The 26,310-nt window shown below is 43.1% G+C and overlaps 1 protein-coding gene across 2 annotated transcripts in view; it reads left to right on the top strand.

The window, feature by feature from the left end:
• Positions 1-2,947: 2,947 nt before the first annotated feature.
• BICD2 (BICD cargo adaptor 2) overlaps positions 2,948-26,310 on the top strand; it is a 56,361-nt gene continuing 32,998 nt past the window's right edge. Inside the window, exon 1 of one of the 2 annotated variants that reach the window (XM_038149036.1) lies at positions 2,948-5,142. In XM_038149036.1, the coding sequence (XP_038004964.1) occupies positions 4,903-5,142 (240 nt within the window). In that variant the 5' untranslated portion in view covers positions 2,948-4,902. The remainder of the gene's footprint in view (positions 5,143-26,310) is intronic. The other variant, XM_038149037.1, reaches the window with a different exon arrangement.

Here is a 26,310-nt window from a genome sequence, read left to right as displayed (position 1 = left end):
TGCTTGTGGAAGTGGGTTGTGTCTGATGTTTTCAAAGTATTTTTCCCCAGACCTAAAGGCAGCATCATGTGGAATGGCAGAGAGATGGATGGAGGACAGCAGTTCTGCCATGGAAGCCTGGGACCAACAGCTCTTGCCACTGGAGGTGACAGTTTGCCACCTGGAAGTTGCTTTTCCTTTCTCATGCTGTTGGCAAGAGCAACAGCTGTCTGTGAAAGGAAGAGCAGCATTTCAACTGGCAGTGAGCAAAACTGAAGGCAGTGGCTGCTCTAGCAACTGTAATTTTGAGGGCAACAAAGATGGACTTGAATACCAGAGTAAAGCTGAAATCTGAAAATATCCCTCTCTCTCTTTTTCCTCTCTCATTTCTCCCTCTCCTGCCAGCCAGAGCGATCTGAGCATTTGTGCTAATTCATCAGCTGATTCAGCACTTTGCTTGGAAATTTTGTTATAGATGACAGAGGTCACCTTAAGTCAACAGAGTCCCTGTGATAATAGCCTGAGGATGGAGATATCAGCTCCCTTTCGGTACTGGGATCTGGTTTCCTTCATGCTACTTGTCTTTTGGCAGGGCGAATTTTTCTTTTGGGGGGTTTTTGTGTTTTGGGGTTTTTTTAAATTTCTTTTGACCATCTGTATATAAAGACTTCAAACAAAGACAAATACATACTGTACTGAACAATAGTATGTTAAATCTTAATCCTCATAGCTGTGATAAACAGACAAAGAGCATCCAAGTCATTATCAACAATCTTCATTAAGTATATTGGTGCTGACAGACTATTTCTCTGGAATTTACTGGTTGTGTAAAAGAGAAGGAAAAAGCTTTTTTTCTCCTAAAACCCCCTTTGAGTATTTCCAAGGTGATCATGCAGTTCCTTTTTTTCCCTCCAGAATGAGTTTTAATACTTTGAAAAATAATAGAGGGTTTTTTTTTTTTTTTTTCTGACATAGGCTACATATACTGAACAGTCTAGAGGATTTTAAGTTCATTTTCACCTAGGGTCATTACCATACCTTTACCAAACATCTTAGCAGTCCCAAAGTCTTATGCCTAAAGTTGGTTTTTTTCCTGTAGAAAATAAGATGAGAAATTTGGAACAGCTTGCTAGGGTTTCTTACGGCTCTTTGAGGGCCAACTTAAAAACTTTATTGTTCTGGTGTTTGCTATAGCTAAGCTGTACACAAATGCAGTGGATAAAAAAAGAGATTGAAATTATGATGTGCTGTACCACCCTAATTGTGGTCCACTTGAACTTATCCAAAGTAATGTATGAAAAGAAAGACATCTAGGAGTTTCCTGTCTGCAACGACACCAATTTTAAGCACAGGTTAGATTGGTTTACACATTCATGTGAAATACAAAGCTGTGTTTCGTGTCAGGTACATACAGACAACGTGTGTGCTTGTGATTGTGATATGTGTGGAAACTGATCATGGGACAGTTATAAAAATGAATTCTAATAAATAACTGAGGGAGTAAAGCATGGAATAAAGCCTTTGAACTTATCCTTTGTTTGCAATTAACTTTTATAGCATCTGAATTAAAGCTTTAAGGATGTTGCTGCTGGACAGGAACTTTCTGCATGTAGCTAAGCATTAAACAGCTTTGCAATAATAACCTTTTGAAGTAGAATTTTAGAATATTGCTTGTAGTCAGGAGCTTTGAAACTATAGGTTTATAATATATAAAAAGGAAACATGCTCATCTTAACACCTTAGCAAAACAGTAAAAAGCAGCTTGAGAAAGGAAGATGAACATCAACCCAAGGATTGATAGTTTTGACCAAGGGAAGCTGGACATCATTGTTACGAGATTTATAGTCTTTGCAATTAAAAGGTGGGCCCACATCTGGAGTCTGGACCGCACCAGCTGGAAGACCTCTTTCTTCTTTCGGAAGCCGGACCCCACCATCTGGGAATACTCCTTTCTGGGGTACGTCCTGAGAACAACTAACTCACAATAGTGTATAGAATTGTGATGTAAAAATTGGGAATAGAAACTGCTGAGAAAGCTTATGTGTACCCCTATATATATCTGTACACCTCAACAATCATTGCGCAGCTGTAGGGAAAACTTCCCCCACTGTACCCAGCGCTGTTTTGCTCATACTTTACCATATTAATTAATAACTTGATTGCTGCTTGAATATTGGCCTAGTCAAGCTTCTTATTTATAACAATCAGATACCTGAATGTTTTCCAGAATAAAAACTCTGAATTAAAACCCTCCATCAGAACCGACTCCTTCCTTCACCATTGCCTTAAAGATTCTCTGTCAGTGGGAACCTGAGGGGCGGACCCTCTGCAAGAGGAAAACTCCAGCTCCGGCATCCCTGGACTTGTCCTCACGTCTCTGCTACAACATCCAGCTAGCCAATAGTGTCTCTGAGGTGAAACACCTCTGATGTCGCTTTTTGGTTCAGATGCAGGGCCAGGCAAGCCAAGGCACGTCCCTTCAGCAATATTGGTAATATTCCAATAAACTTTGACGAGTTACTCCAGTTTTCTGAAAATGGGCAGGAATGCTTTCAAATTAGCTATTGCAGTGTTTATAATTTCTGCCTTTGTACCTTGGGCAGTTTATAAAATAATAAACTTTGAAACCTAGAAAAAAGCGATAGTTCTAAATATGACCGAGAAAACAAATTACCCAGTGAAGTCTCTTGTGCTACAATGAGTTGATCAGCTCATCTCTATTAACCCCTCAAACTAGTCAGATCTCACAATTCACTTGTAATCCCAGAAATATTCAGGATGTGAACTGAAGCTCTGTGTCCTGTGAGTAAGTCATTACATGCAGGTTTCAGTTTAGGAGAGGGAGGAGCACTGGAAGGTAGCTAATGTGCTTGAGCACAGAGCTGCAGAGAAAACCTGGAATGAAGGCTCAGAAAGTATGAGGTAAAAGGAAACAAGCCAGTATTTATTATTAAAAATATCTTAATGATGAATCAGTTGTGAATGGGTGAGACTAGCAATGCTACCTGCTTGGGAAGACAGAAGAACATAAAAGGCCATGAAGAAATCCTAATACTGAAAAACAGTGTGTGGACGAGAGGTAGTGCTGTTATTTTCCTCACTTATATTTATCAAAGAATCAGAATGTTTAAACCCCTAAAAACATTCTGTGACAGTCATGATGGTACAGAGGCACACAAGAGTGAAAATGCCTTCTACTGAGAATTTTGACAGTGAAAAACGAAAAGAATTTCACATGCACACTCTAGGCTGAGGACATTGATTTGCTGCTTCTAAGGTGTGGGTGACTGAGTGTCACATCAGTGCTCACAGGACAAATGCATACCTGCACTTGATGCACAGGGAGCTCCAGACAGTGTCAGGACTCTGAAGAAAAATTGACCAAGGCAGCTTCATGACTAACAGGCAACATCCAACCATGACACAGCTTATTAAAGGAATAAGCGCACAGACAAAAGTTCAAAGTAGCTTGAAAAAACCCTGCAGCTGTGAGTAAATATGTTGCTTTATGTTTGAGACCTTGTGGAGTGCTCAAATACGTAACTGTTTTTATGATGCTTGCTATTTGCTCAGCAGTTAATTACAGATTATTTTTGACACTGGAAGAAAATCCAAGCCGCACTTGCTGTATGAAGGGATGATGAAGCTGTAGGGCTTCTGACCATGGGAGTGAAGTATCTCCCCACTCCACAGGGACACACACACACACCACCTTTATGGGGCTGCTTAGGAATTGCAATGGTCTAACTACTAGAGGTTTGTCTCTGTTCACTCATCACTATGCTTTAGAAATTAGTTCTACCCGTGGTGCCCCAATGAGTGTCCCAATCCCTGTGCTTTTGCCACCAAACGTGCCCAGTGGGTGTGACCTGGGGCAAAGACTGATGCCATTTTCTTCACAAGCTGGCAAATCCTTTTCAGGCAGCACAGTACAGCTGCCTAAGTGTCACTCTCCCATGGCTGGTCACGGCACTGGCTCTTGATGCAACCTATCCCTCCTTTCATCAGGTAGCTCAGCCATAGGGGAACACCTTGTCTCGCGGCCGTGGTTATCCCCGAGGATGACACGGGGGACATGGTTTGGTCCTGGTCGGTGAGCAGAGAAAACCTCGTAGCAGATAGTCCACCTCTAGATGCAGAACACCGGGAACAGTGAGATGCTGGAAGCTCTCGTGTGGGGCTGGCTGGTGTGGGACTGGTGCCAGTCTTCTGTGACCCTCTGTCCTCTCCGTGCTGCTGTGGCACCGGCCGCCGCACCAGAACGTCTTCCCCCCCTACACACTGTGGTGCACGGTCCTCATCTTTCATACCCAGCCGTTCCCGACTCTTTCTCAAACACGCCACGAAAGCCCTCCTGAGCATGGTCCTGGTCGCCAGAGCGTGTACGCAGGCTGTGTGCACGGGGTATGTGCCCGTGGTCCCGGGGCCTGTGCCCGAATTTGTATCCGGGGTCACTGGGGGAGCCCGGGGTGCGTTCGCTGTCCGGCCAGGCCGTCCCCGGGCGCCGCCAGCCCTACGCTCTCGCCGTCGCGCTACCCCACGCCTCCCGGCAGAGGTCGCTCTCCTCCCCGCCCGCCATCACCCCTCTCTTGTCGCGGTGCTTGCCGGGAGTTGTAGTCCGGCGAACAGCGCAGCGCGCGGCGCGGCGAGTACTGAGGACTCCCACTCCCAGTGTCCCGCGGGGCGCCGGCCCGGCCGTGCCTTTTGAATGATTTCACTGCGTTCGGCGCTTGCGGCGGCGGCGGCGGGCGGGATCCGGGGAGGATCTGCGGCGGGAGCGGCGTGCGCCTGGCCCGTCGATGGCGGCCCGAGCGGGCCCTGCCGTGGCCGCCGGCGAGTCGTGCCGCTGTTAGGAGTGGTAAACGGGCTGCGCGTTCACCGCTTCGCCTACCCGCCTCGGCGGCCGGCGGTCCCTCCGCCGACATGTCGCTGGCCATGGAGGAGGAGGAGTACGCCCGGCTGGTGATGGAGTCGGAGCCCGAATGGCTGCGGAGCGAGATCAAGCGTCTCTTCCAGGAGCTGGGCGAGACCACCCGGGAGAAGATCCAGGCCGCGGAGTACGGGCTGGCAGTGCTGGAGGAGAAGCAGCAGTTGAAGCAGCAGTATGAGGAGCTGGAGCTGGAGTACGAGACCATCCGCACCGAGATGGAGCAGCTGAAGGAGGTGAGGCGGGGCAGCGGCAGGTGGGCGGCCTGGTCCTGAGTGCGGCCGTGGCGGGTGGAAGGGCGAAGGCAGCGCGGAGCGGTGGGAACGGCTGCTTTGGAGGCGGGGGGCGGCAGGGTGAGGGTCCCCGGAGCTACTGTGGGGCGATCGGCGGGTTCCCGATGTTCGGCCTGGCTCCGGCAGGAGCCTCTGGTTGCCCCTTCCCCAAAATGACAGCTCCGAGGTGCCTGGCTGCAGACCGGCTCAGAAGAGGGAAGGGATGAAAAAAAAAAGGCCTTTCTGCTCCAATCCCCGCTGTGAAAGGGGATATGCGAGGAAAGCGAGTAGACGCTTTTTTCTTTCTCTTTCCGTCCCGTTCCGCCTCGGGATCCGGTAGGTGGGCCGCCCCAGGGCTGCTGTAGGGCGAGAAGCCGGCTCGGGGTTGCCCCTCCCCGGGGTTGGGGCTGTCCCCGGGCAAAACCCAAGCAGGCGGCGGGGGGCGAGAGCCAGAGCCAAGGTGCGGTGACAGTGCTGCCATATGCCTGCTTTTGTGTGGAAGGAGAAATCTTACGTTGGTGTTAATCACTTCCTCAGTGGGGACCACCACGAAAATAATACAGCAAACTTCAGTTCATATAGCTTTGTTTTGGTGCAGGTCCTGCCGTTGGCATATTTTTTTTATTAGTTTCTATTTTAAGGGACATTCCAGATCTAATCTGTACAGGAGAGTAAAGTTTGTCAATAGAAATGCTGTATTAGGCAATTTGCACATTAAGTTTTTCTCATGCAAGATCTCCTCTAGGTGTAGAATGTGGGAAAAGTGCTGCCCGGGGAACAGTCAGAGAATGCATAGTGGTGGTTTGCGCTCCTTATGAGCTGATCCTGTCAGCCCACTGTAGAGCATGGCCCATGGAAACTTGACTTCGGATAGCTTTGTTTGGTTCAGTGATTTGCATGCAGGCAAACCTTGTGCTGCTTTTCGTCTGATTTACGCCTTGCCTTGATTGAAAAACATCTGATACAGCCTAAGAGGTGAATATAGGTGGATTTGACCTGTACAAATTGTATCCGATGGGGGCTTAGTTTATTCAGTTGGAGATGGATTTTATGTAAAATCAGAATACAGTATTTCAAAGGAAAAATAAATCCTTATAACAGACTGGTACAAAATTAGCTGAATTGGTGAATGCCCTGCCTTCCTGCTTACTATATATCTTTTGGTCTTTTAAATAAAGCTTTATTTTGCTTTGATTGCATTAAACAAGTATAAGCAAGGAGGTTAATTACTTTGAATTACATGACTATGAACTTAACTAAATATGCAAGCTGAACGGATGTGCTGCTGTTCCTAATGCCACTTGAGACCAGCACATTTACAGCAGCATACAGGAAGAGAAACTTGGAAGTCAAGGGCAGAGGCAGTTGTAGAGTTGAGCTCAAGGGAGAGAAAAGTCAGTAAACCCAGTTGGTAGGTGGAATGCAAGACATAGCGTGGAGAAGTTACGGGATTGGCCCAGCCTCATTCAGGAAGGCAGTGCCTGACACACCAGTGGGAGCCAGGATGCCTCCATCACAGGTAGTGCTTTAGTCACTGGGGCTGTGCTATGTGTGTTTGGGCATTACATGTTTTGACATGCAGATGGAAAAAAGCTTGATGATACTGTCTTTCATTTAGGGCTGTAACAATTGAGAAGCTTGTAAAAGAGATTAAAAAGAAGAAGAAAAAAAAGAGGCAGAATCAGCAATGATTCACTCTTTTTTGCTTTTAATGTTTTGAAGGATTTGCTTTGTGTGTTCGTGTCCTGCTCTAATTAAGTCAAAATGTGGGAAGCAGACAATTCTGGGAACAGCTTGAGGACTCTGATAGCTTACTCAGGGAAAGAGCATTGCTCCTCTAGCTTTCTTGTGATGCTGTGCAGGAATCTGGTTTGCTGTTGATCTTGTAAACCTTTAGCAGATGTATGAAGCATATGCTTGGAGAAGGAATTTGTCATCTTTGCTGTTTTATGCAACTTCTTGTTTTTCCCACTCAGCTAGAGGAGCGCTGCATATGAGACTTACTACATGTCGTGCTCCAACATAAAGGGACTCCACCTTGGGTTACTTAAGTTGTTCTTGGAGAATGTGGGAGATTGATGTGAAACTAAGAACAGTATTGCTTTCCATCTCTTGCTTCTTAACTGTGAGTTCATGCAGCCTTTTAAGATATAGTCCTTTTAGTCTCTATAGAGCTTACTTTGTTCATCTATGTTGAGAGAGCTAAGCGGCACAAGCAAGGCCCTGTTAGGCCGGGTGTGGGGCAAGCATGCGGTGGCTTTGTGTCCTGCTGGGTATTGTAGATTTGGATATGCTTTAATTAGTTTAATATTATTAATAACTCTTGTATCATGGCCCTATTCATACCATAAGTTAATGGGTTCAGAGCGCAGGAACTTTATCATGCAGTTGGAAGTACAGGCTTTTCTGCTATAGTCATCAGATCTTTCTGGCCAGATTCTCCTCCCTGCGACCCAGTCCCCAGTGTGGCAGAAATTCAGAGCCTTAACCTCCACTGTTGTATCCCTTTGGTGAGTGTGAATGGCATTGTCAGAGTGGTATCCCATTTGGTAAAGGTGTCAGTGTACTCTCAGTATTTGCAATCCAAGTTGTCATGGTGAAAATGGGGAGCTGCTCTGTCCTTGCACTGCTGAGCCGCCACACCAACCCCTTTTTAACTGGGGTCAGGTTTTCTCTAAGTTTGTTCTTTTACTTGTATGTGTGCTGACTTGATCTCATGTATCTTTTAAGGTACTTTCTGCTGCATTTCTTCTGTCATTTGATTTGACAGAACAAAACTGAAATACAAACTGTCTTCCCAGGTAGACTTATTGTTATTTGATGTACCACCTTTGCTTTTGTAAAAAGGAATTAATTTCAAACTGCCATAAAGATTATGCTAAATGTTTTCCCTAGTTCAGAGAAATAAGATACTGGTTTCTTGTGGTAAAATACTACACTGTGTTGTGAACATATAATTTTATTCATTTTTTACTTCCTCTAGGAGGTGAAGTAACTAAGTTTTTTCTGTTGGCTTTGTTTCAGCTGGTAAGTCACCCTGCAAGCCTTTGTGATATTGCTAATTATATAAATGACAGGGTTGACTACATGCCTGAGCTAGGACACTTTTCTTACATGGATGATACATATGATCACGCCTTTGTGCACTCTAGCTCACAGAGTGATTGTCTGAGGATTCAGTTATTGCTTTCCTGATGATTTGTGGGGGAATGTGGCATGGAAGGTTTGCTTGAAAAAGAGGTTATCTGCTTTGCTCAGTACTTCAGGGTTGCTTCGAGATGTCAGATTCATAACCAGCTACTAGCTCAGTTATGAAACTGGCTGCTATCCAAAGCTCCTTTCTGATTAAGAGGTTATGTTGTATTGGTGGTTGTAGAATTGTGTTTAAACCCTTGGAAAATAAGGGTGTTATGATTAATTGTTTCTGTAACACTGCAAAAATGCATAAGTGCATTATGTCTATCCTTAAAGTCTAAAAGCACATGTCAGTAGGTCACAGTTAGTGTAAAGTAGATGGTTTGTGGTTTTTAAGGGTGGAACAAGCTTACAAGAGTACTGGCAATGATCTCCACAGGGCTCTTAATTTCTTTGTATTGTAACAGTGGCCCTTGTTTCTATTTTTTGCCTTTAAGAATCATGTATTGACTTTAATGCCATTTTATGACTTCTCTGTAGGTGATTCCTGGGTAATCGTGCAAGCTGACTTTGAAAGAAACACTCAGGTAACACCTTGCTGCTTCATTTCCCATGAAGCTCAAGTGGGGTGTATGATGCAGCTTAGGTGATGTGTCCCAGGCTGTAATACTTCTGCTGTTTGAGTTTATATGGGAGTGGGGTATAGAAGATCTGTGATCCCTGACAGAAGTTTTGCCTAATTGACTTACATATGTACTAGTTAATTTGGTACATTATATTTCATCCAGGCTGGTTTAACATTTCATTATGTTACATTTCATTAATGTAACGTTCAACTGTGCTTCTTCAGAAGTGAAGGAGAAATCTTCACCTTTCCTGTCTACCTCATGCAGTGCTGTGTACCTTGTAGACAAACATTGTGAACTGCTTGATGAAGTAGCAGTGATTTTCCCCACTGGATTTATCAGAGTATTTTGCCAGTTTGTACAGCTGTGCTCATTTTGTGTGTAAGAACATAAAAGCAAAGAGGGAAGAAACAGCTAGGCTAAAGGTACCTCACAAACTCATGACAGACTGGGATTAGACCCTCTGTGCACATGAGTCAATGCTGTATTGACCAAGTCTTTGTATTTAATCATGGTAAATATGATGTTCAGTTTCAGTACCTCTAAGGCCTCAGGTACATGTCTGCAGCCCCTTCCTAATAAATATTCAGGTGATATATTGATTCCTGCTGAAAGGAAAGGATGTTAATGTTTTTGAGTTTACCTCTAACTTTGCAGTGCTGTTAAAATCAAAGGATTTAATGCATAAAATAAATGTTTATTTAAATAGACCAGCTTGGGTGAAATTTAATTTTGGTTATACAGATGTAAATCTGCAGTAGGAAACTTACAAGTGCAAATTGAATTTAGAAAACTGATAGCAATTTTGCACATACTAACTGAAAATGGTTATGTTTTCGTGAATCTGTCTTGGGGACTTAGTGGTGATTGTTACTTGGACTTCAACAGCTGCCACACTTGAAATGTTAGAACACAATTGCCGTCTCTTCTGTCAAATCAGACTGAAAGCTGAAAATATTCCTGTGTAAATTAAGCCTCTTATATTTTGATAAACCATAGTTACTTTATTTGAAGAACAGAGGCACCCCGATATTAATCTGATATTTGCAGTGATATAGACACTTAGTACCATGTTTTGGAAAAGCTACTTTTCTCACATATCCTTATTTAGGAAAAAAACAAAATGTGAAAAATTAAACACTCCAATTCCTCCTGGTATACTAGAAATAGTGAACTGTAATGTTTCGTGTTACTAAATTAATTTTCTTTGCCAATGTTCTTTGAACTGCCTTTCTTAAAAATAATAAATAATGTTATTGAAGTGATGATTTCATATTATTTTATGAAATTGCTGGATGTTCTTCTTGGTCTTTTTCTGATAAAATTAACCATACCTTATTTATTAGAACAACCATAAGTATTTGGATGAATAGTAAGGAACTTCAGGTGGAATTGTTTTAAAAAACCCTATGTTTCTGCAGAAGTGGTTTTCCCTAAACTGCCGTAGTCTCATCTGAGAGCTGGGTCTTGGGGAAAAGTCATGTTTTACTTTTGGTTTGCAATGTTTGTGCCTTGGCACAAAATGAGGTCTGTCCCTGACCTCTAGTAAACATTAGATAATTTGTTTCTAAGTTTCTTCATTAAGTTTAACCCAAGGTTTCAATGTTTGGCAGCAGTAGTGCAATTTGCTGCCTATTTTTTCCCTGGAGGTGTGGCAGCACTGGGTGTTTGCTGTCATGTGGAGGGGATATAGTAAAACTATGCTGTGGAACTGAGCCAAATTTTCTTTGTTATTTTTCTTTCTTTCTTTTAGTTTTGTTCTTAAGTTAGGTCAGTACCCTACTTTGGGTCACAGGCATGTTGTACATGGCTGTGCAGGTACCATCTCACCTAGAGTGTGTTAAAGCAGCAGCAAACAAGGAATGAGAAGAGCATCTTCAGCTAGTCTTTCTGCTGAGCTTGGCAGTGAAGCTGCTGCCTTAACAGCACAGACAGAGGCTGCACAGTGAGCGGGGTCTGTCTGGCCTGGCTGCTGGCAATTAGCAGTCCTAGGGATGCTGCAGTGGCAATGTTGTTCAGGCTGGTGGCTTTGGTTGAGGTCTGTCCTGGGATGTAGTCTCTCTTGTAGCATTTCTTTGTCCTGGGATGTAGTCTCTCTTGTAGCATTTCTTGTGTTTAGACAAATAAATTGTTCATTAGATCCTTGCATTTGGCATCCTTCAATGTGCAGTACCAGATGAGGGTACCTGGGAGCTGGGGCTTGAAGGTGGGATGGAAGGCTGCCTGGGTGTTCAGAGAACCGGGGCAGACCATCTTCGCATAAGAAACACTGGAGCAAATGCTGCACACTTGTGGCTTCTCTGCACAGGTGCTGCAGGGGAAGATTCCTTCCAAGCAGTATTGCTGAGGACTGGAGTGAACTCAGAGGGCTTAGCAGTGGGGGATATCCATGTGTTCCCACACCTCTGAAGTGGAAGTTTGTGCAACCCCTGATGTGGCAGATGTCCTGCCTGGAAACTGAAAGTCTTAAACCTAGAGTCACTGGTGTTTCATCACATGGGCTGTTGTGGTTTCCTCATTTCAAATCTTGATTCATCCTTTCAAAATCGATGGAAACATGCTTGCTAGTTTCAGGGGTATTAATACCCAATATATCCCTTTGACCAGACTTTCTTCTAGTGAGCAGGGGAATTCTAATGATTTGGAAAATTGCCTGATTTTACTAGGAGGAGGCAGGAGGGTGGGAACAGCAGTTCTCAAGTCTATGCACTGCTCCCAGACTTAATAGGTTCACCATTTCCTCTTTCACTCTGTCATATGTGAGCTTGTGACTAATGTGTAGCCACTTCAGGCTGTAAGATGGCTTCCAGAGGGTGATGCATACTCCAGGCATTCATTTGCTTTCTCTCTCTGCTTTTGGCGGACTGCAGAGAATTGTTTGTTCAGATTTGGTAACCCAGCAACAGAGGAATATAGTGTGGGTTTGAAATATGGTCTACAAAGCCTCAGCAGAGCGAAATGACATAGATCAACTTTGCCATCCAAATGAATGGAGGACCCTCCATTGCAGGGAAGAGCCAAAGTTTTAGGTCTAATAGCTGTAAACTGTGGCTTTTTTTTCTTTTTCTTTCCCCATTCTCCAGTTTTAATGCTGCTGGCTGGGCTACGGGGTGTACCCAGGAGCTGCATCAAAGCCAGATAGCTCAGCTTGGAGGAGAGCCAGTCAGCCCAAGCTCTAGCAGCACCTCCAACCTGCACCTTAGCAAGCCTTTAGTGATATTCAGCTTTAGTGATTCTCAGCTCATTAGTGATTTCAGCTCTTAGGCTTGCTAGGCTCGGCTGGGGTATACAGCAGGCATTCGGTAGACCAGGAAAAGATGAGAGGAGAGAGGCTGTGTGAAATATTCTGCAGCGATGTCCTTTATTATCTTCTTTCTGCAAAGGGGTTCAGTGACAGCTCTTCTCTGATGAGCCGGGCAGAAACAGGGGTTTATATAGGGCAAGAGGGGATTGAGAATTGTCCAATGGTAAGGGTTAAAGGAAAGTGACCTATAGCCTTACAGAGAGATAAGCAAGGGTCCGAGAGCAGGAGAGAGGGGCTCCTATGGTCCAGTCATCGTGACTCAGCATTTTACCTGTCCTAGGCCTCTGAACGCCAAGGCAGGTTTGCCTGCGCCTGCTACACTCCAGCTCTTTCTACCTCCTACTTTCCTCCCCCTCCTCTCTTCTCAGCTGTTTTCTGGCTGAAATATACACCAGGCAGCATATGTCAGGCTCACCTCACTTTGGAGTGGGGATTTACCTGAGGAGTCTTCAAAAGGGTGTGATCTGTCTTACCCACCGATGGGTTTGCCACTGGGGCTCTGAGCAAGCAGGAGTATGGGGCTAATTTGGAGTGTTTGGCCTCAGCATAGTTGAAGCTCAGTGTGGGAACGGATATGGATTCTCTGCAGTCCTGTATCCATGTTTGGAAAGCAGCTGTGCCATATGAGGCCCTATACAGCTCTCGCTGAAACAAGTGGTATGTCTGGTGGGGTGCTGAGTCATGCTGGATGTCCCAGACTCTGCAGCATGCTGCAGTCCTTGGTCTCCTTAAATGATTTTTTTTCACCCCTCAGTCATTGCCAATGTGCAGTGTGGGGCTTGGCAAGTTCCTAGCATGGTGTGCAGAGTGCTGTGCTGTAGGCAGTGAGACAGTATTTGGTAAGTTCATTAGGAAGTCCTTCTGCATGTTCAGTGTCAGTGCTGTACAGAACTGGGCCTCTAGTTCAGCTCTGGCTCCAAGGCAGAGAAGTATACTGACCTAATACCATAACTGGGATCCAACCTGCCCAAACCAAACAAGATGCATTGCTTTCTGTGCACAGAGAATTTGTTGCATCTGATTCTCCAAGGTCAGAACCCACTGTATTTTCTGATGATGAAGAATGTTTGTTTGGAGCTTGTTGTGTTGTATGAATGGGTAATTCTAAACCAGAAGGGATTTTCTTGCATCTTGTTGCACTAGGCTGTGTGTGTTTTGAGGGAGAAATTTGGTTGTGATGCCCAAAGTGGCCGAGTGGACATATCGGTAGTCCACTCAGCCCTCTAGCTCTTGGAAGCTATGGTGAAACCTCTCAACAATGTGATACTAGGAAGGAAATTAAAAAATGCATTTTCGAGCAGTCAGTATATAATTATTTAGTGGTTTTCTACAATGTCATTTGGAGAGAGCATTTGGCCTCTGAAATAGGAGTTGGCTGTTGTTGGATGAGTGTGACTGTCCCCAGCAGGTCATAAGTGGTAACAAGCATGTCATGTAGCATGTGCCCTCAGCTTTGGTACATACTATCAAGTGGAGAAAGGTCATCTTGCCAAAACGTACTTTCCTAATAAATGCAGGTCTCCGATTCAGCAGAAATCATCCAGCAGAAGTCCGGATTTGAATTTTTCTCTGGGTCAGTTTAATACAGTAGCTTTATGAGACTTGTATCCATTTGAATAAAAGCTTCTGTCTAATTTGTATCTTGGTTCGCTGTGGTCAACAGCTGTCCAAAGCAATTCCACTTGGCTTCCTTTTGGGGATACTTTCAGAAAGTATATGGTTTTAACCAAGAAATGGCTAACTATCTTCACATGAAAGTTTGTCTTTGCAGACAGATAAGTCAAGTCTGTCAGTGGTGGAGAGCTGATGTTGGTCTTACACCAGATTTGCCTGTTAATAGCTTGGTGTTCTCTTGCTCAAGGTGGTTTATTGGGGCAAGCATGCTAGGTCCTGTGATGGTGAGCAGCAGAGGTGGAATGTTACCTGGGAAGGTGCCACACTGAAGCATATAGCTGACTTAGAAACTGGTGAGAGATTGTATTTTTTGAGTGAGATTCATGTTACAGTGGTTGGCATAGATTTAAAGGGTTCAGGCTGTGCTGTTGAGTAGCATCTGCTGGTAGGAAGGTTCATATGGATGCACTAGACACTTCTGGCTCTTGGTGCAGTTTACAGGCTTGAGTATAACATCTGCTTCCACCTGAAGCTCTGTCAGGTTGCCTTTCAGACACATTTGACTCGGAGACAAAATGCAAAATAGAAGGCATTTTTGCAAGTTTCTTCTTTAGGGGTTATGGATACCTCCTTTTTTTGCATGTATGTTTTATACTAATTGAGTCCAATTCAGGAAGCTACTTCAAGGTGGGCTGAAGCCAGGCTATCCAAACTATTGCCTGGGAAACAGGACCACTTGCACTTAATGCCTAAATTAGGGCAGTGTTTGGGGAGTAGGATTGTTTTAAAACATTTCCCCCTCCCCACAGTGGATACAACAAAGTCTTGTTCTAAGATCATTCAGTAGTCATAGAAATATTTTAAGACCAGATTTGAGTCACTTGGAGGAAATCAAGCTGTGGAGTTGTTCACCTAAAAAAAAAAGTTGTTCACCTAAAAACTAAAGACTGAGCCTTAGCACATACATAAGTAACCACAAACACAATTTGGCATATGTAACTTATTTTCTGTTCTTTGCCCATTTGTTATGTGGCCTTCATCTTGGGAGTCACTGAAATCCCAACTGGACAATGTCCTGAGAGTGTTTTTAGTGGTGACCCTGCTTTAAGCAGGGAGGTCGGAGTATATAACCTTCAAAAGCTCCCTTCCAGTCTTTGGTATCTACAATTCTGTTACTTTGTTGCTTACATATGTATGTTTTTTACATACTGTGCTTTAAAATATGCCCCATAGTTTAAATTCTGAAGTTAGAACTAATTTTTATGGTTCACCCTCTCCTGCTCTATTTACTCAGTGAATACACACTAAAGGATTGAGTAGCTGAATCTACATTTTACCAAGTGGAACATGTGAGACATATTAGTTATGTGTCTGGACTTCAGGAGGGCTGATGGAATGCTGTCTACTGTGATACTTGCAGTATTACCCCTTAGGAAAGGAATGCAGAGAAGCGTTAAACATCTGTCATTGTCAGGCATTTCACGGATTTTATAGTTTTATTCCTGCATGTAGGCTTTTGCAGTGATCCTACCAATCATTCTGATGTTTGGCAATTTTGAAGCCCTCCTCTCACCTCTGCATATGTTCTGCATCATTCAATTTTCTATACTTGTAAACTGCTAATGTAACTCCTTAAACAATGTGAATGAATTGTGATTACCTTTAACTTCTGGGGGGGTTCTGGGGTGGGAAAATCCATTATTTCAGGATTAATTTTCACTGATGTGAGCTGTATCACTTTTCTGTCTTTCAGGGTTCACAGTGGAGGTGAGCATAGTAGTGAATTGGAGTGAAACCATAGCTAGGACTCTTCATGGATTGACTGAGGCTTAAGTACATACCTTGTGATCTCTTCTTTCTGAAATCTAGGAGGGTTTTAGGAAGTAGAGAGGGCCTCTGAGGGCTGGGTTGTAGACTTATTGTCAAGGCTGCTGGGATAGTGGACTTGAGCATTGTCTGTCCTGGAAGTTTGGAGGAAAACTTTCCCATTGAAATATTCTGTTTTCCAGGCTCACATGGAAAGGAAGAGTGCAGTTTTCCTGGCAGTGTAATGTTTCAGACAGCTTTTCCACCTGAGCACTTAATAAATCAACTTGTTCTTATTTTCTCTCTGTAGAAGGAGACAGTGAGAAATGCCTACTCATTTCACTTGGGAAACAGGTAGAAGCCAAACAATAAGAGTACAGTAAAGGAATTTTGTGGGGAAGAGCAGCTATTATATGCAGACACACACACACATATGAAAAATAGCTACTCCTCTTGTTTGTAGCTGATTGTTCTTATGTAGCCTGTGTGGCCAAGTGCGCTAAAATATAAATGCCTTATTGGGACTGAAGCAAATGGATCCTTTTAGTGTGACACAAAGTCTGTTAACCTTAAAATTGATCTGATGTTCTTTTTACCTCCCTGTTGTTAGGGGTTTTGGGGAGGATAGTAAGGCATAAATTGCTTTCATGCTCCTCAGTGTGAGAGACTACAGCTGGGGAGTATCTTGGAATCTGGCTCATGCGGGAAGGCTTTTGGGGCTGGCAAAGCCTCTGTGAGGCATCTGTTTGCTTTTAAGGTTCTTGGCTCTCAGAATTATGAGAACGGGCCTCAAAGAGCATTTATCAGTCCTATGATCTGCCGCTGTCAATGTAGCTGTGTATGCTCTTTTTCCCACAATAGACCTGAAAGAGCATTAAGGCTGACACTGTATTTCTATGTATGCTTTATGAGAAATGTATTTTTTGGTTTATTATCATTGTTCTCTGTGGCAAGGGTCATCTCCATAGAAAGTGATTAATTTGATGAAAGTGTTTTTCTTGCCGTTAGCATCATTTGTTGCCTGGTACCATGCTGCGCTAGTCATGTGTTAGTTTTGCCTTACTGCACATAACATTAGGCTTTGTATGAAGAATGTGGCCTTAATCTTCTGCTGAACAAGGGAACAGAGCCTCCATGAGATGTGGAGTTCAGGCAGATCTAAGTTTTATTGCATTGCCTCTTAGTTCAATAAGGCTCTAAAACTAGATTTTACTTCTAAAGGATTCCAGAGCTATCAGGAACAGCCTAGTACTTGGTGTCTGTGTACCCAGGAATGCTCTCCAATGCTCAGGCTTAGGTTGTTTAACTCCTGAATTGTTTAACTTCTCTTCTTGTGTTTTAAGAACTGTCTTAATGCTGCCTTTGAAACTGGTACTGCAGCAGAGTGTAGTTGTGGTGTTTTCCTATTGGATTACTGATCTAGTGTCTTGAAATTTCAAGTCTGTAGATAATAGGTATGTGTCTGTTTCTCTTTGTTTTTGCAGTGCAGAAGACTGTAGTAATAATGGAAAAATTATGTTTGAGGAATTTGAATAACATCTATGGGGATGGCTAGAGTTCCTCTTACTCAATTTCTTGCATTTTTTCTTTAACTTTGTGGCCTTCATGTGCCTAAAACTAGTGTCTGTTTATAATGCAACAAATCAGCTTGCTGAAATTCAAGCTCTAAATATGAAATGAACTCCCAGAGAGACAGAATTCTTCTTTATGTTCTTAAAAAGTAGCACTGTTCTGCTTCAGTGTGTCATATAGTACAAGATGCAACTCTCAGTTCTATGTTGGGATCAGAATTTTATTTTGGATTAATTGTGCTTTGGACATCAGTCCTGTATAGATGTATCCAGTGTTTCATTTGAGAATGAGCAGCAAGGGTAGCAGTGACAGTGAATGCAAAGTGTAATAATGTCCAAGGATAACTAATAATATACTCTTGAGTTTTTTCTAAGGTGCTCTTGAATGCAATGCCAGGTTACTTGGTGTTGAACTTTGAAAACTTGGAAGTTTTTAGAAAGAATGCCCTGAGCAAATTACACAATTACTGGTCAGATTTTCTTCCAGGGTAGGAGACAAACTTCAGCCATGGGCTAAGAAAATGGAAACAGGGCACAAAGAGGATGAGGCTGCCCTTTCATATCTGAAGTAGACAAGCAGCAAACAGGCTCATGTCTCTTCTTCCCACTCCTACTTCATCCTGTGCTTGGTTTTGTTCCTCTTCATTGGTTTCCTGTTGAATTCCACTGTAGTCGCTGATCATCCTGCTGTTGTTACCCTGTGTCACTGTCTTGACTGTAATCTCTTATCTTTTCCTTTGAACACATGCTCTTTGCTTCTTCCTTACAGGACCTACTTTCTTCCTTGACACTAGTACTTCTCATGGCTCCTCATCTAATCAGTCACACAGTTTTCTTCTCCAGCTCCCAGCCTCCATGCCGCAGAGTTCTTTCTCCCCCTCACTGGTTCCCAGTAAGCTGAGATGGCTCAGCCAGCTGGACAGTGCCTTCATCTTTAAGGCTTGAGGCTGTCAGAAATGGCAGGCACTGCCTGGCATGGATAAGAAATTAAGAGGAAAGGGGTTAAACCTTGATTTAAGGCCTTTTCTATGCATAGAAATTATTACTTTTCATTGAACTTTTAAAAATAAAGCTGGCCTGAGTTAAACTGCTGTAGGTTTTGGAAATTTGGATTAATCCAGTGCAGATGTAAAACACACATTACTGCTGCAACAAAATCTGTTTGAACAAGAATTACATTTTCCTGAGTGCCAATCTGGAAGAGCATTTAGTGTTGCTCCAAAGCAGAAGACATTTGTAACAGGCTCCTGAGCAGCAATGGGCCACTGGGAACCCTTGGCGGGGATCTGGCAACTTTCCACCTGAGGCACGTCAGGTATCTGCTTTAGCAGAGTTATCAGTGCCTGAAAATACAGCATGATACCTCTCTTGTCCTGTCACTAGAGAATAGCAGAGCTGAGGTCAGTGGGGATCTTCCTCTGCTGACTGGGCCAGACTGATACCAGAATGGAGGAAGTGGGCATATCCCCAATACTGGATCTTTGCCCAAACCAGCTGGGTCCCACGGGGCAGAGGTCTGGGTGGTACTGGCAGCTGAGCCCTTCTGACAGCTTTGGCTCCTCAGTACACTGTGGCAGCCCCACATACCCTACCCAATGAATGCCAATGAATAAGGGCTTTGTCTCTTCAGTTTTAATGCAGCTGTGTGGCCCCCGCATTCTGCTCCATCAGTCCAGTGGCCTTGAGCAGCTGGCTGGGGACAGCATGGGCCGGCTCTCTGCTGCTGGCCTGGGAGCTGTCACTGACTGCCTGGAAGCTTTGCAGGATAAAGGCTTTTCATTGCTGCCAGTGTCTGCCAACTCCTATTGCAATTAAAGGGTAATCTTTTCTAAATGGTGCTAAATTAAGGCTTAATCCCTCCCTCATGCCACATAAGAGGATGAATCCCTGATTTTCTGAAAACAGCTTATTGTTTGGGCCACTGTCCAACCACCCTGTACAACAATGGTCCTGGATGGTTTGTGTGTGGAGAGGACTCACACTTTTTTATCGGTCTGCCTGTAGATGCAACTCCAAAGTCCCATATGAGGTGTATGGAGGAGTAGTTATTTACCACTTCCTTGTATGGCTCATACCATATGAAACTTGGAAGGTACCTGTTGCTGAAGTCCTGACCCTGGATGCTGTGCTGATGGGAGATGACTTTGCCTGTGACTGTGTGTGCGGGGTCCATGCTGTTGGCTGCCCACTCACTAGCCACCAGCCATGCTCTGTGTAAGTGTTGCATGAAAACAAACAGTCCTGGCAGTATGGATTGGTTTGTTTTAATCAAGACAGCTGTGTGCATAAAACTAGTTTAAATTACTGTTGTTGCATGAGGCTACTGCCACAACATAAATCAGTGAAGGGGGGTTAGCTTTTCACTACTCTTGGAATTACTGATCTGGATTAATAAACAACAAATTTCACCTTTGGGGACAGGAGGAGACTGCCTTTCGAGCCCTTGTTAAGACTAGGCTTTTATGCCTCTCCTTAGGGGAACTACTGTGTCTGTAGAGCAAGATGCAGTCAAAATATTTATTTGCTCATAAATATGTGGATTTGTTTAGAGAAATGTGGTCAAATAGGATGGAGGGAGGGAGCAGTAATGGGGACACAAGTTTTTGGGCATCTCATCAGTGGAACATATCCAGAAGCTTGCTTTGATTCCATGTTTTTACACAAGCTCTTTGAGGGGAAAAAAGTAATTGGGAGATTTTCAGTGGGATTCTAGCAATAGGATCTGAAATATACTATTATATAAAATCCTCTTAAAATCCTTATTATCTAAGACTTTTTTTTCCCATTCTGTTCACTTATGATTCTATATAGCAGTGTCTGTAACATTACTACAAAGATCAGACTTGATGTGGGCCTTCTTGATCTGTCTGCAGCCTAGGAGTAGATGGCTCCTGAATAGTTTGGTCCTCACCCAAGTGCAAGAGTGAGTGGTGCTGGCAGAGGGGTTCACACGTATCACCTCCTCAGGTGTGTGACCTTGGGCAAGTAGAGATGTTTAAATTATTAATAGAGGCAACAAAGCCTGTGTTGCGTTCCTACTGAACATGAGGTCAGAACTTAAGTCAAGGTGTGTTTATTTGTTTTAAAATGTGTTTTCAGTCAGCAACCACATGAAGGGCCTCTGGCTGGAGGATGGTGACAGACATGAATGAATCTGTGACAGGCATTCCCCATCTAAGAAAGCAAAAACATAGGCAAAACAGAAGAGCTGGTCAAACAGCTGTTGTGGTGACAAGTGGCCTTTGAATTAATGCTTGGAACAGTTAAAGAGTGATGGTCCCTTACATGTCCAAAATCCCAAATGAGGTTTCCTGTATACGGTTTTTTAAAAGATGATAATAACATTGATATTTTTTCAGTGGATCTGGCAGTGAGAGCACTGGTCAGGAATGTAAACATTCCTTCTGCTTTCTGCTGTTCAGCTCTGCTTTGCTGCAGTGTCCTGCCCTGCTGAAATCAGGGGTGTGATGAAATTATGAGCACAAAATAAAATCAGATCCATTATTTGGAAGAAAAATGCTTCCTTTTTATTTTTGAGTGATACTTTATTGTCTCTTCATTAGTACTCCTTATAAAAAGAGAGTCTGAACTTTGCCCGTACCTCTGCGTATGCAGTTCTGTCTTGTGTTGTTGCAATCTGGGATCTGCTATTCGTGGTCAGGATTTTGTGTTTCTCGTGGTGGCCGTATTTATTTCCTGCCACACAAACCACATAGTTCTGCACACCTTTACACTGGAGGTGTGAAATCATACGGGATGTGCATCAGTAGAACTTCATACCTGGGTTTGCAGTTGGAAGTGAATAACCATGGAGATTCTTGTCTGCTGAGATGATGAAGAACATGTAATTATTTTAAAATTTGTCTGGAGGGGGGAGAAGATAATTCCCTTATGCATACCTACAAAGTCTCAATATTATTAGTTGGAAATTAATTCTTTAATGAAATACAAGATTTATTTATTATTTGACTTAGCTGTGTAAAGCTATTTTAGGAGCTCTGTGATCTGCTTTCAAAGTCTTCAAAATTCACAGACTTGATTTACTGCCCTTTAATTCTGAATGTCCAAGGCCATAGGATAAAATAGCAATGTAGATTATTCAAGTTTCTTGTCTTCGACAATTTCCTTTCTAATGGTTTTGGCAGTTTCTCACTGTGTGTGAATCCATCATGCTCTTCCAACTCTTCCTTGTTTTCCACTGGATCCTCTGAAGCGCTGCTGTCATTTCAGCTTTCCGACCTTGGCCTTGGACTCCCAAGACAGCTTTTTTGAGACATCCTTTGGAATTTATAAAGATCCATATTTTTGTTAATTTCTAGCTGTAGTTAACTGCTTTGCTGTGCAATTTTCTGAAGAGTTTGGTAATTCCATCTTTTCAATGTTGAATCCTCTGAGTTTTTATGCATTTTATGCAAGACTTTTTATATGAATTTTATAATTTTTATGCAAGAAGTTTTATGCAAGAATTTTTATATGTTTTTCTTCTCTGACAAGGTGCTATACAGTTCAGCCAATAATTTAAAAATCTACACAACTTCTCTTTACCGTCTTGTAATTAACAAAAAAAGACCACCCTTTGCCATGTCAAATAATAATCAGGCTCTTGTCCTGTTATTATTCAGTCATTTATTTTAACTAATTCTGCTCTCTTTTCAGTAGCCAGCAATTGTGTTCGATTAATTTGAAATCTGAGGACAGCTTTTCTTGACCCTTTCCTGTTGCTTGCTTGCTGCTGCATTCCTGGCAAGGACAGAACATTGTGGGCTTTATTTGGGTGTTTTCTGAAGCCCCATTTTGGTTTCTGGCGGGGATTTTAATTTTTTTTTTCTTAATTTTATTTTTAATTACAGTTTCTGTGAAAGTTTTCTGAAGTCAGGAACAGACTGTGTTCACAAGCTATCTGTGGGTTTCTCAGATTGCATCCAATTTAGAGAATTCTCAAGTTTATCTTGATTTTGGACATAGGGCATTGCTGAGGTAAGGTCTCCCATTGCAATTGGCAGCTCTGTCTTGTCTCAGCAAGCAATGAGACTCATTGACTTCCCATGGTACCATCAGGCCTGAACTTTGGAGACTCTAGGTTTGCTCATAAGGTAGAGAACAAAGCTAAACTTAAATAATGAAAAGTATATGAATGTTTGGAGAGAAGAGGCACTTGCTTTGCAGCTGGTAGTGTCATGGTGATGTAGGGCGTCTCAGATGGCCACAGAGTAGTGACACATCCCAGGATAACCTGCAGTCTCTTTAGGTGTGCTGGATGCTGCTAGAATGGGCTTGAAGAAAGGGGCAGGATCCATAACACCTTCAGCATGTATGTGATGGTGTGCAGATCTCTCTGTTGGGCTCTCTGTTTTAGCCAAAACTCCTGCTCTTGCCAGCAAGGACAGTGCCTCTTATTGCTCAGTTTTTGACAGGTATTCTGCTCCAAAATGAACAGTGACTGCTGTAATCCTTACAAGGCCCTGTAAAAATAGCTGCCAGCATGTTTGCACTGTCATGTGCTGAGGGGCTTTCTCCCTTCCTGTGCAGTGCTGCTGGGACCTCTCCAGGGATGGGCCCCTAAGGGAAGCCTCTGTTTCCTGTTTGCCAATGTTTAAGTCATGCACCAGGGCTTCACTTCCTCCTGTATTTTGTATCTCTCTTTCCTAATCCTCCCCAGAGGATTACTCCAGAGAGTGTCTCATAGAGTTGAGCAGACAGAAGTGTACTTGTCCTCCCTTTTTTAAGCAATGGTAAAACCCTGTCTTTGAATTGTTTCTGACACTGACACTACTGTCAGACAGACATCTGAGGGCACTGGGCAGTACCTCCCCAGCCACATCAAGTATCAGTTGAGCTGTGTCCTCCAGATTAACTGGTGCACATCAGTGACGTGGAATGTGGCTGTTGCAGCTGGCAGTTGCTCTGTACAGGGTACTTGTAGAGATTGCATTGCAAGAATAAGACTGGGTTTTGTCCCTCTCTCTTCTTGCTTTTTAACCCAAACCTTAAAATACAGGCTCAAATATGTCTAAAGTTGTTTTTTTTAAGCAATACACAACCATGATGGGCAGTGGTAAGTGAACATGCTCTACTTCAGTGAGAAGCCTGGAGGTAGGTTGTAAGCAGAACATGTCAGGAGGAATCGAGAGACTCCTCTGGAGTTTGTTGAAAATACTGTCCTAGTAGGACACAAAAGATTATGCAGTTGTATTTGGGTTAAACTGTCTGGACCTTTGCTTAGGTTCTAGGGGAGAAATAAATTTGTTATTCAGGTGTAATGAGTTCTTAATGAAAGGGCAATTAGATAACAAGAAAATGTCTGCTTTTGCCATGCAGAACTAGCTACCAATGGTACATTGGATGAAATGCCTTGTGCAGTTGTGCACGTGTATGTGTGTGCACCTCTGTGAGAATGATTGAAGACAACTAAAACCAGAAAGCCTGACTAGTAGTTTTGGTTTTTATAAAGCTTTTTGCGTAAAAGTACATGAACAACAGAGCTCACGTGAGCACAGGTGACTTTGACATATGCAGGAAGTGATTCCACACAGCATTAGTCTCATTTAATACTTCAGTAATTAAAAATCTGCTTAGGTATTTTAAATAATTAGTTGGAGATTTAAGTTTTTTTTCCCCCCCCAAAGTGCCTCATGCCCTGGTTCATTCTGGTACCAGCAACTAGTAGGTATTTATATGTACTGGGCTGTGTTTATGCAGCCGTATTTCTGACTCCTTGTACAGCAGGGTTTGTTCCTGGAAGCCTCTGTTATTGTCACATCAGGGGAAGCCACTATGCTGGTAAATAAGTAGCAGTGTAATAAGCTGTACATTACATATGTTTTGCAGGATGCAACTTACTTCCTTGTGTTATTTCTAGAGTGGATGTGCCTGCACAGCAGGAAAGCTTTGTTCTTAGGAGGAGTCCTCTTGCAATGAGAGCTGTATGCTATTAGCTATTGTATTAAAAAGAGAAAGGAAAACATTTACTTGAGTATCACTGGAGGATTTCATGCTTACTGTTATCCATACAGATAAAATGTCCTTGGTTTGCAAGCAAAGCCATTGAAGAGGATGGAAAGCATTCTCTATCACCACTGTGTGTGTGTGCTCCTTTGGTTACCAATAATTAAAGAGTGAGTGGAAGCCGTGTCTTCTCATCCTGAACCTCTTAGTCTTTCTCCCAGTTAAAACAATTATCTTCTTGGTTCTCTAATTTCAAGTGCTGAGTTGGGGCAGAGGAGGTGAGAGAGAGGTTAAACTTAATTTCTTGGGACTGTCTGCTGAGCCAGGGAGCAGTTCCTTTGGTGCCAACTTAAACTCTTGGTTGACCTTGTAGAAGCCTGCACTTCAACATTGGTTGTGTAAGTGGATTGTGCTCATATGTAATAAGTAATCTTTCTTGTGTGGAGCAAGGATATTATATCTTGTGCTTTATTTTTATGTTCCATTTATAGAAAAGTAGTTCATAATCTTGCAGCAGCTTTTTTGAATTCTGGAGTTAATCATGTTGAAGCATGTTCAGCAGGCTTTTACAGCCGTAGATTGGTAGCCTGATTCTCCAAATTTCTACAATGTCACTTTGTTTCCTTACAGTGTATTACTTAGCAGGTACCTAAGAGGAACTGAGCTCTGCTGTAGGGCTGCGCTGCCAGGCCACTCTGGAAGGTATAATCCTTCTCCAGCTCACACCACAACATTTTGTGGAAGGCAAACTAGAATTACTTTGGGTGTTAACTGGGCTTTCTCCAAAGAAAGTCTAAACCATTATTTTAACAAAATGAAAGCCAGATCAAGGACTGGACTCTTTCCTGGAGTGTGCACAAATCTTCACCCTTGCATGACGTTTTGGAAGATGCTTGATGTCAGTATGGAGTGACATGGTGAGAAGTGATGTAATGTTTTGAAAAGCCTCAAGACTTCCCTGAAGGTACCAGATCTCTTTTGAGCTGTTGTTTGTGAGTCTACGCCTGCTGTGTAGTTTATGTTTGTGTTTGGCCCCTGGGGATATCTGTGTGTGGGAGAAAGAGCCTACTCCCAAACTCATGGAGCTCATGTGAGAGCTTTTGCGATGGTGAGGAGCAGATGAGGAGCTGAGATCTGTGTGGCTGTACTGGCGCCCAAGTGGTGGCTGGCCACAGGCTGTGTGTGGGCTGGACTGTGGATGAGAGAGGTAGTGGTGCTGGTCTGGAGATCCAAGGTTGCCAAGAGGAACTCAGTCACACCTGCTACTTGCAAGGCCACACACATTCCCAGTGCATATGCCTGACAGACTGCATGCAAATTGTTGTGTTCAAATAGAAAAAGAAAGATTTTTAATGCAAGTAGTGTGTGGGGCAGTTAAACTATTTCCGTTCTGGTCTAATGTGAAAGACAAAATGCATATACTGGCTTTGTGAAGTATAAGTTGGTTTTAGTAAGTTTATGAGTTGTATTTGGTAGGTATAACTCCTCCTAAATTTAAATACAGACACATACATGTTTAGAGGACTAAGATCTCATTTGATTTTTCTTTCATGCTGTTGCAGGATCTTTTTGTGGAAATGTTGTGTTTTAACTCCATCCAGCCTCCAGGCACCACACAGCCACAGGATAGGTTAAGGTGGTACCAAAATTGGCCAGATGAAAACTTTCTAATACGGTTTTGAGTATTAGAAAGCAGATATTCTTTATTAAAGCTGTGGTCACTTGGAGGATCCCTCCTCTGATTGAGTGCCCTGGTAAGCAGAGATTTTATGGTACACTCTGATTACATGTTCATTATCTGTGCCTGCTTACTTGATGCATCTGTGATACTTTCTTTTACATAGTTCCCCCCCTTATTGGAAGTCCTTCTGTGTTCTTTGGGGTCTTCTTTGGTGGTCTTCAATTTCTGGTGTCCTTTTTACATGGCTGTTTTTCAACCCCCACTTTTGTGGAAGCATAATATCATTGTTTTGCATGGCTTCTGCTTTGTCCGCCATATCTATTTCTCTCTCCAAGGTTACATTGTTCCCTTTATTTGATAAGAGTAAAAAAAAGTATTGTTCTCTTCTACTATCCTTATCAAAGATGAAGGCCGTGATGTCAGCAGAGGTACTCCATGATGCATTTGCTC

Source organism: Motacilla alba, chromosome 12 (genome assembly GCF_015832195.1).
Source record: "Motacilla alba alba isolate MOTALB_02 chromosome 12, Motacilla_alba_V1.0_pri, whole genome shotgun sequence".
NCBI lineage: Eukaryota > Metazoa > Chordata > Aves > Passeriformes > Motacillidae > Motacilla > Motacilla alba.
The sequence above is the reverse complement of the archived record's forward strand: the minus strand, read 5'-3'. Positions and strand labels throughout refer to the sequence as shown.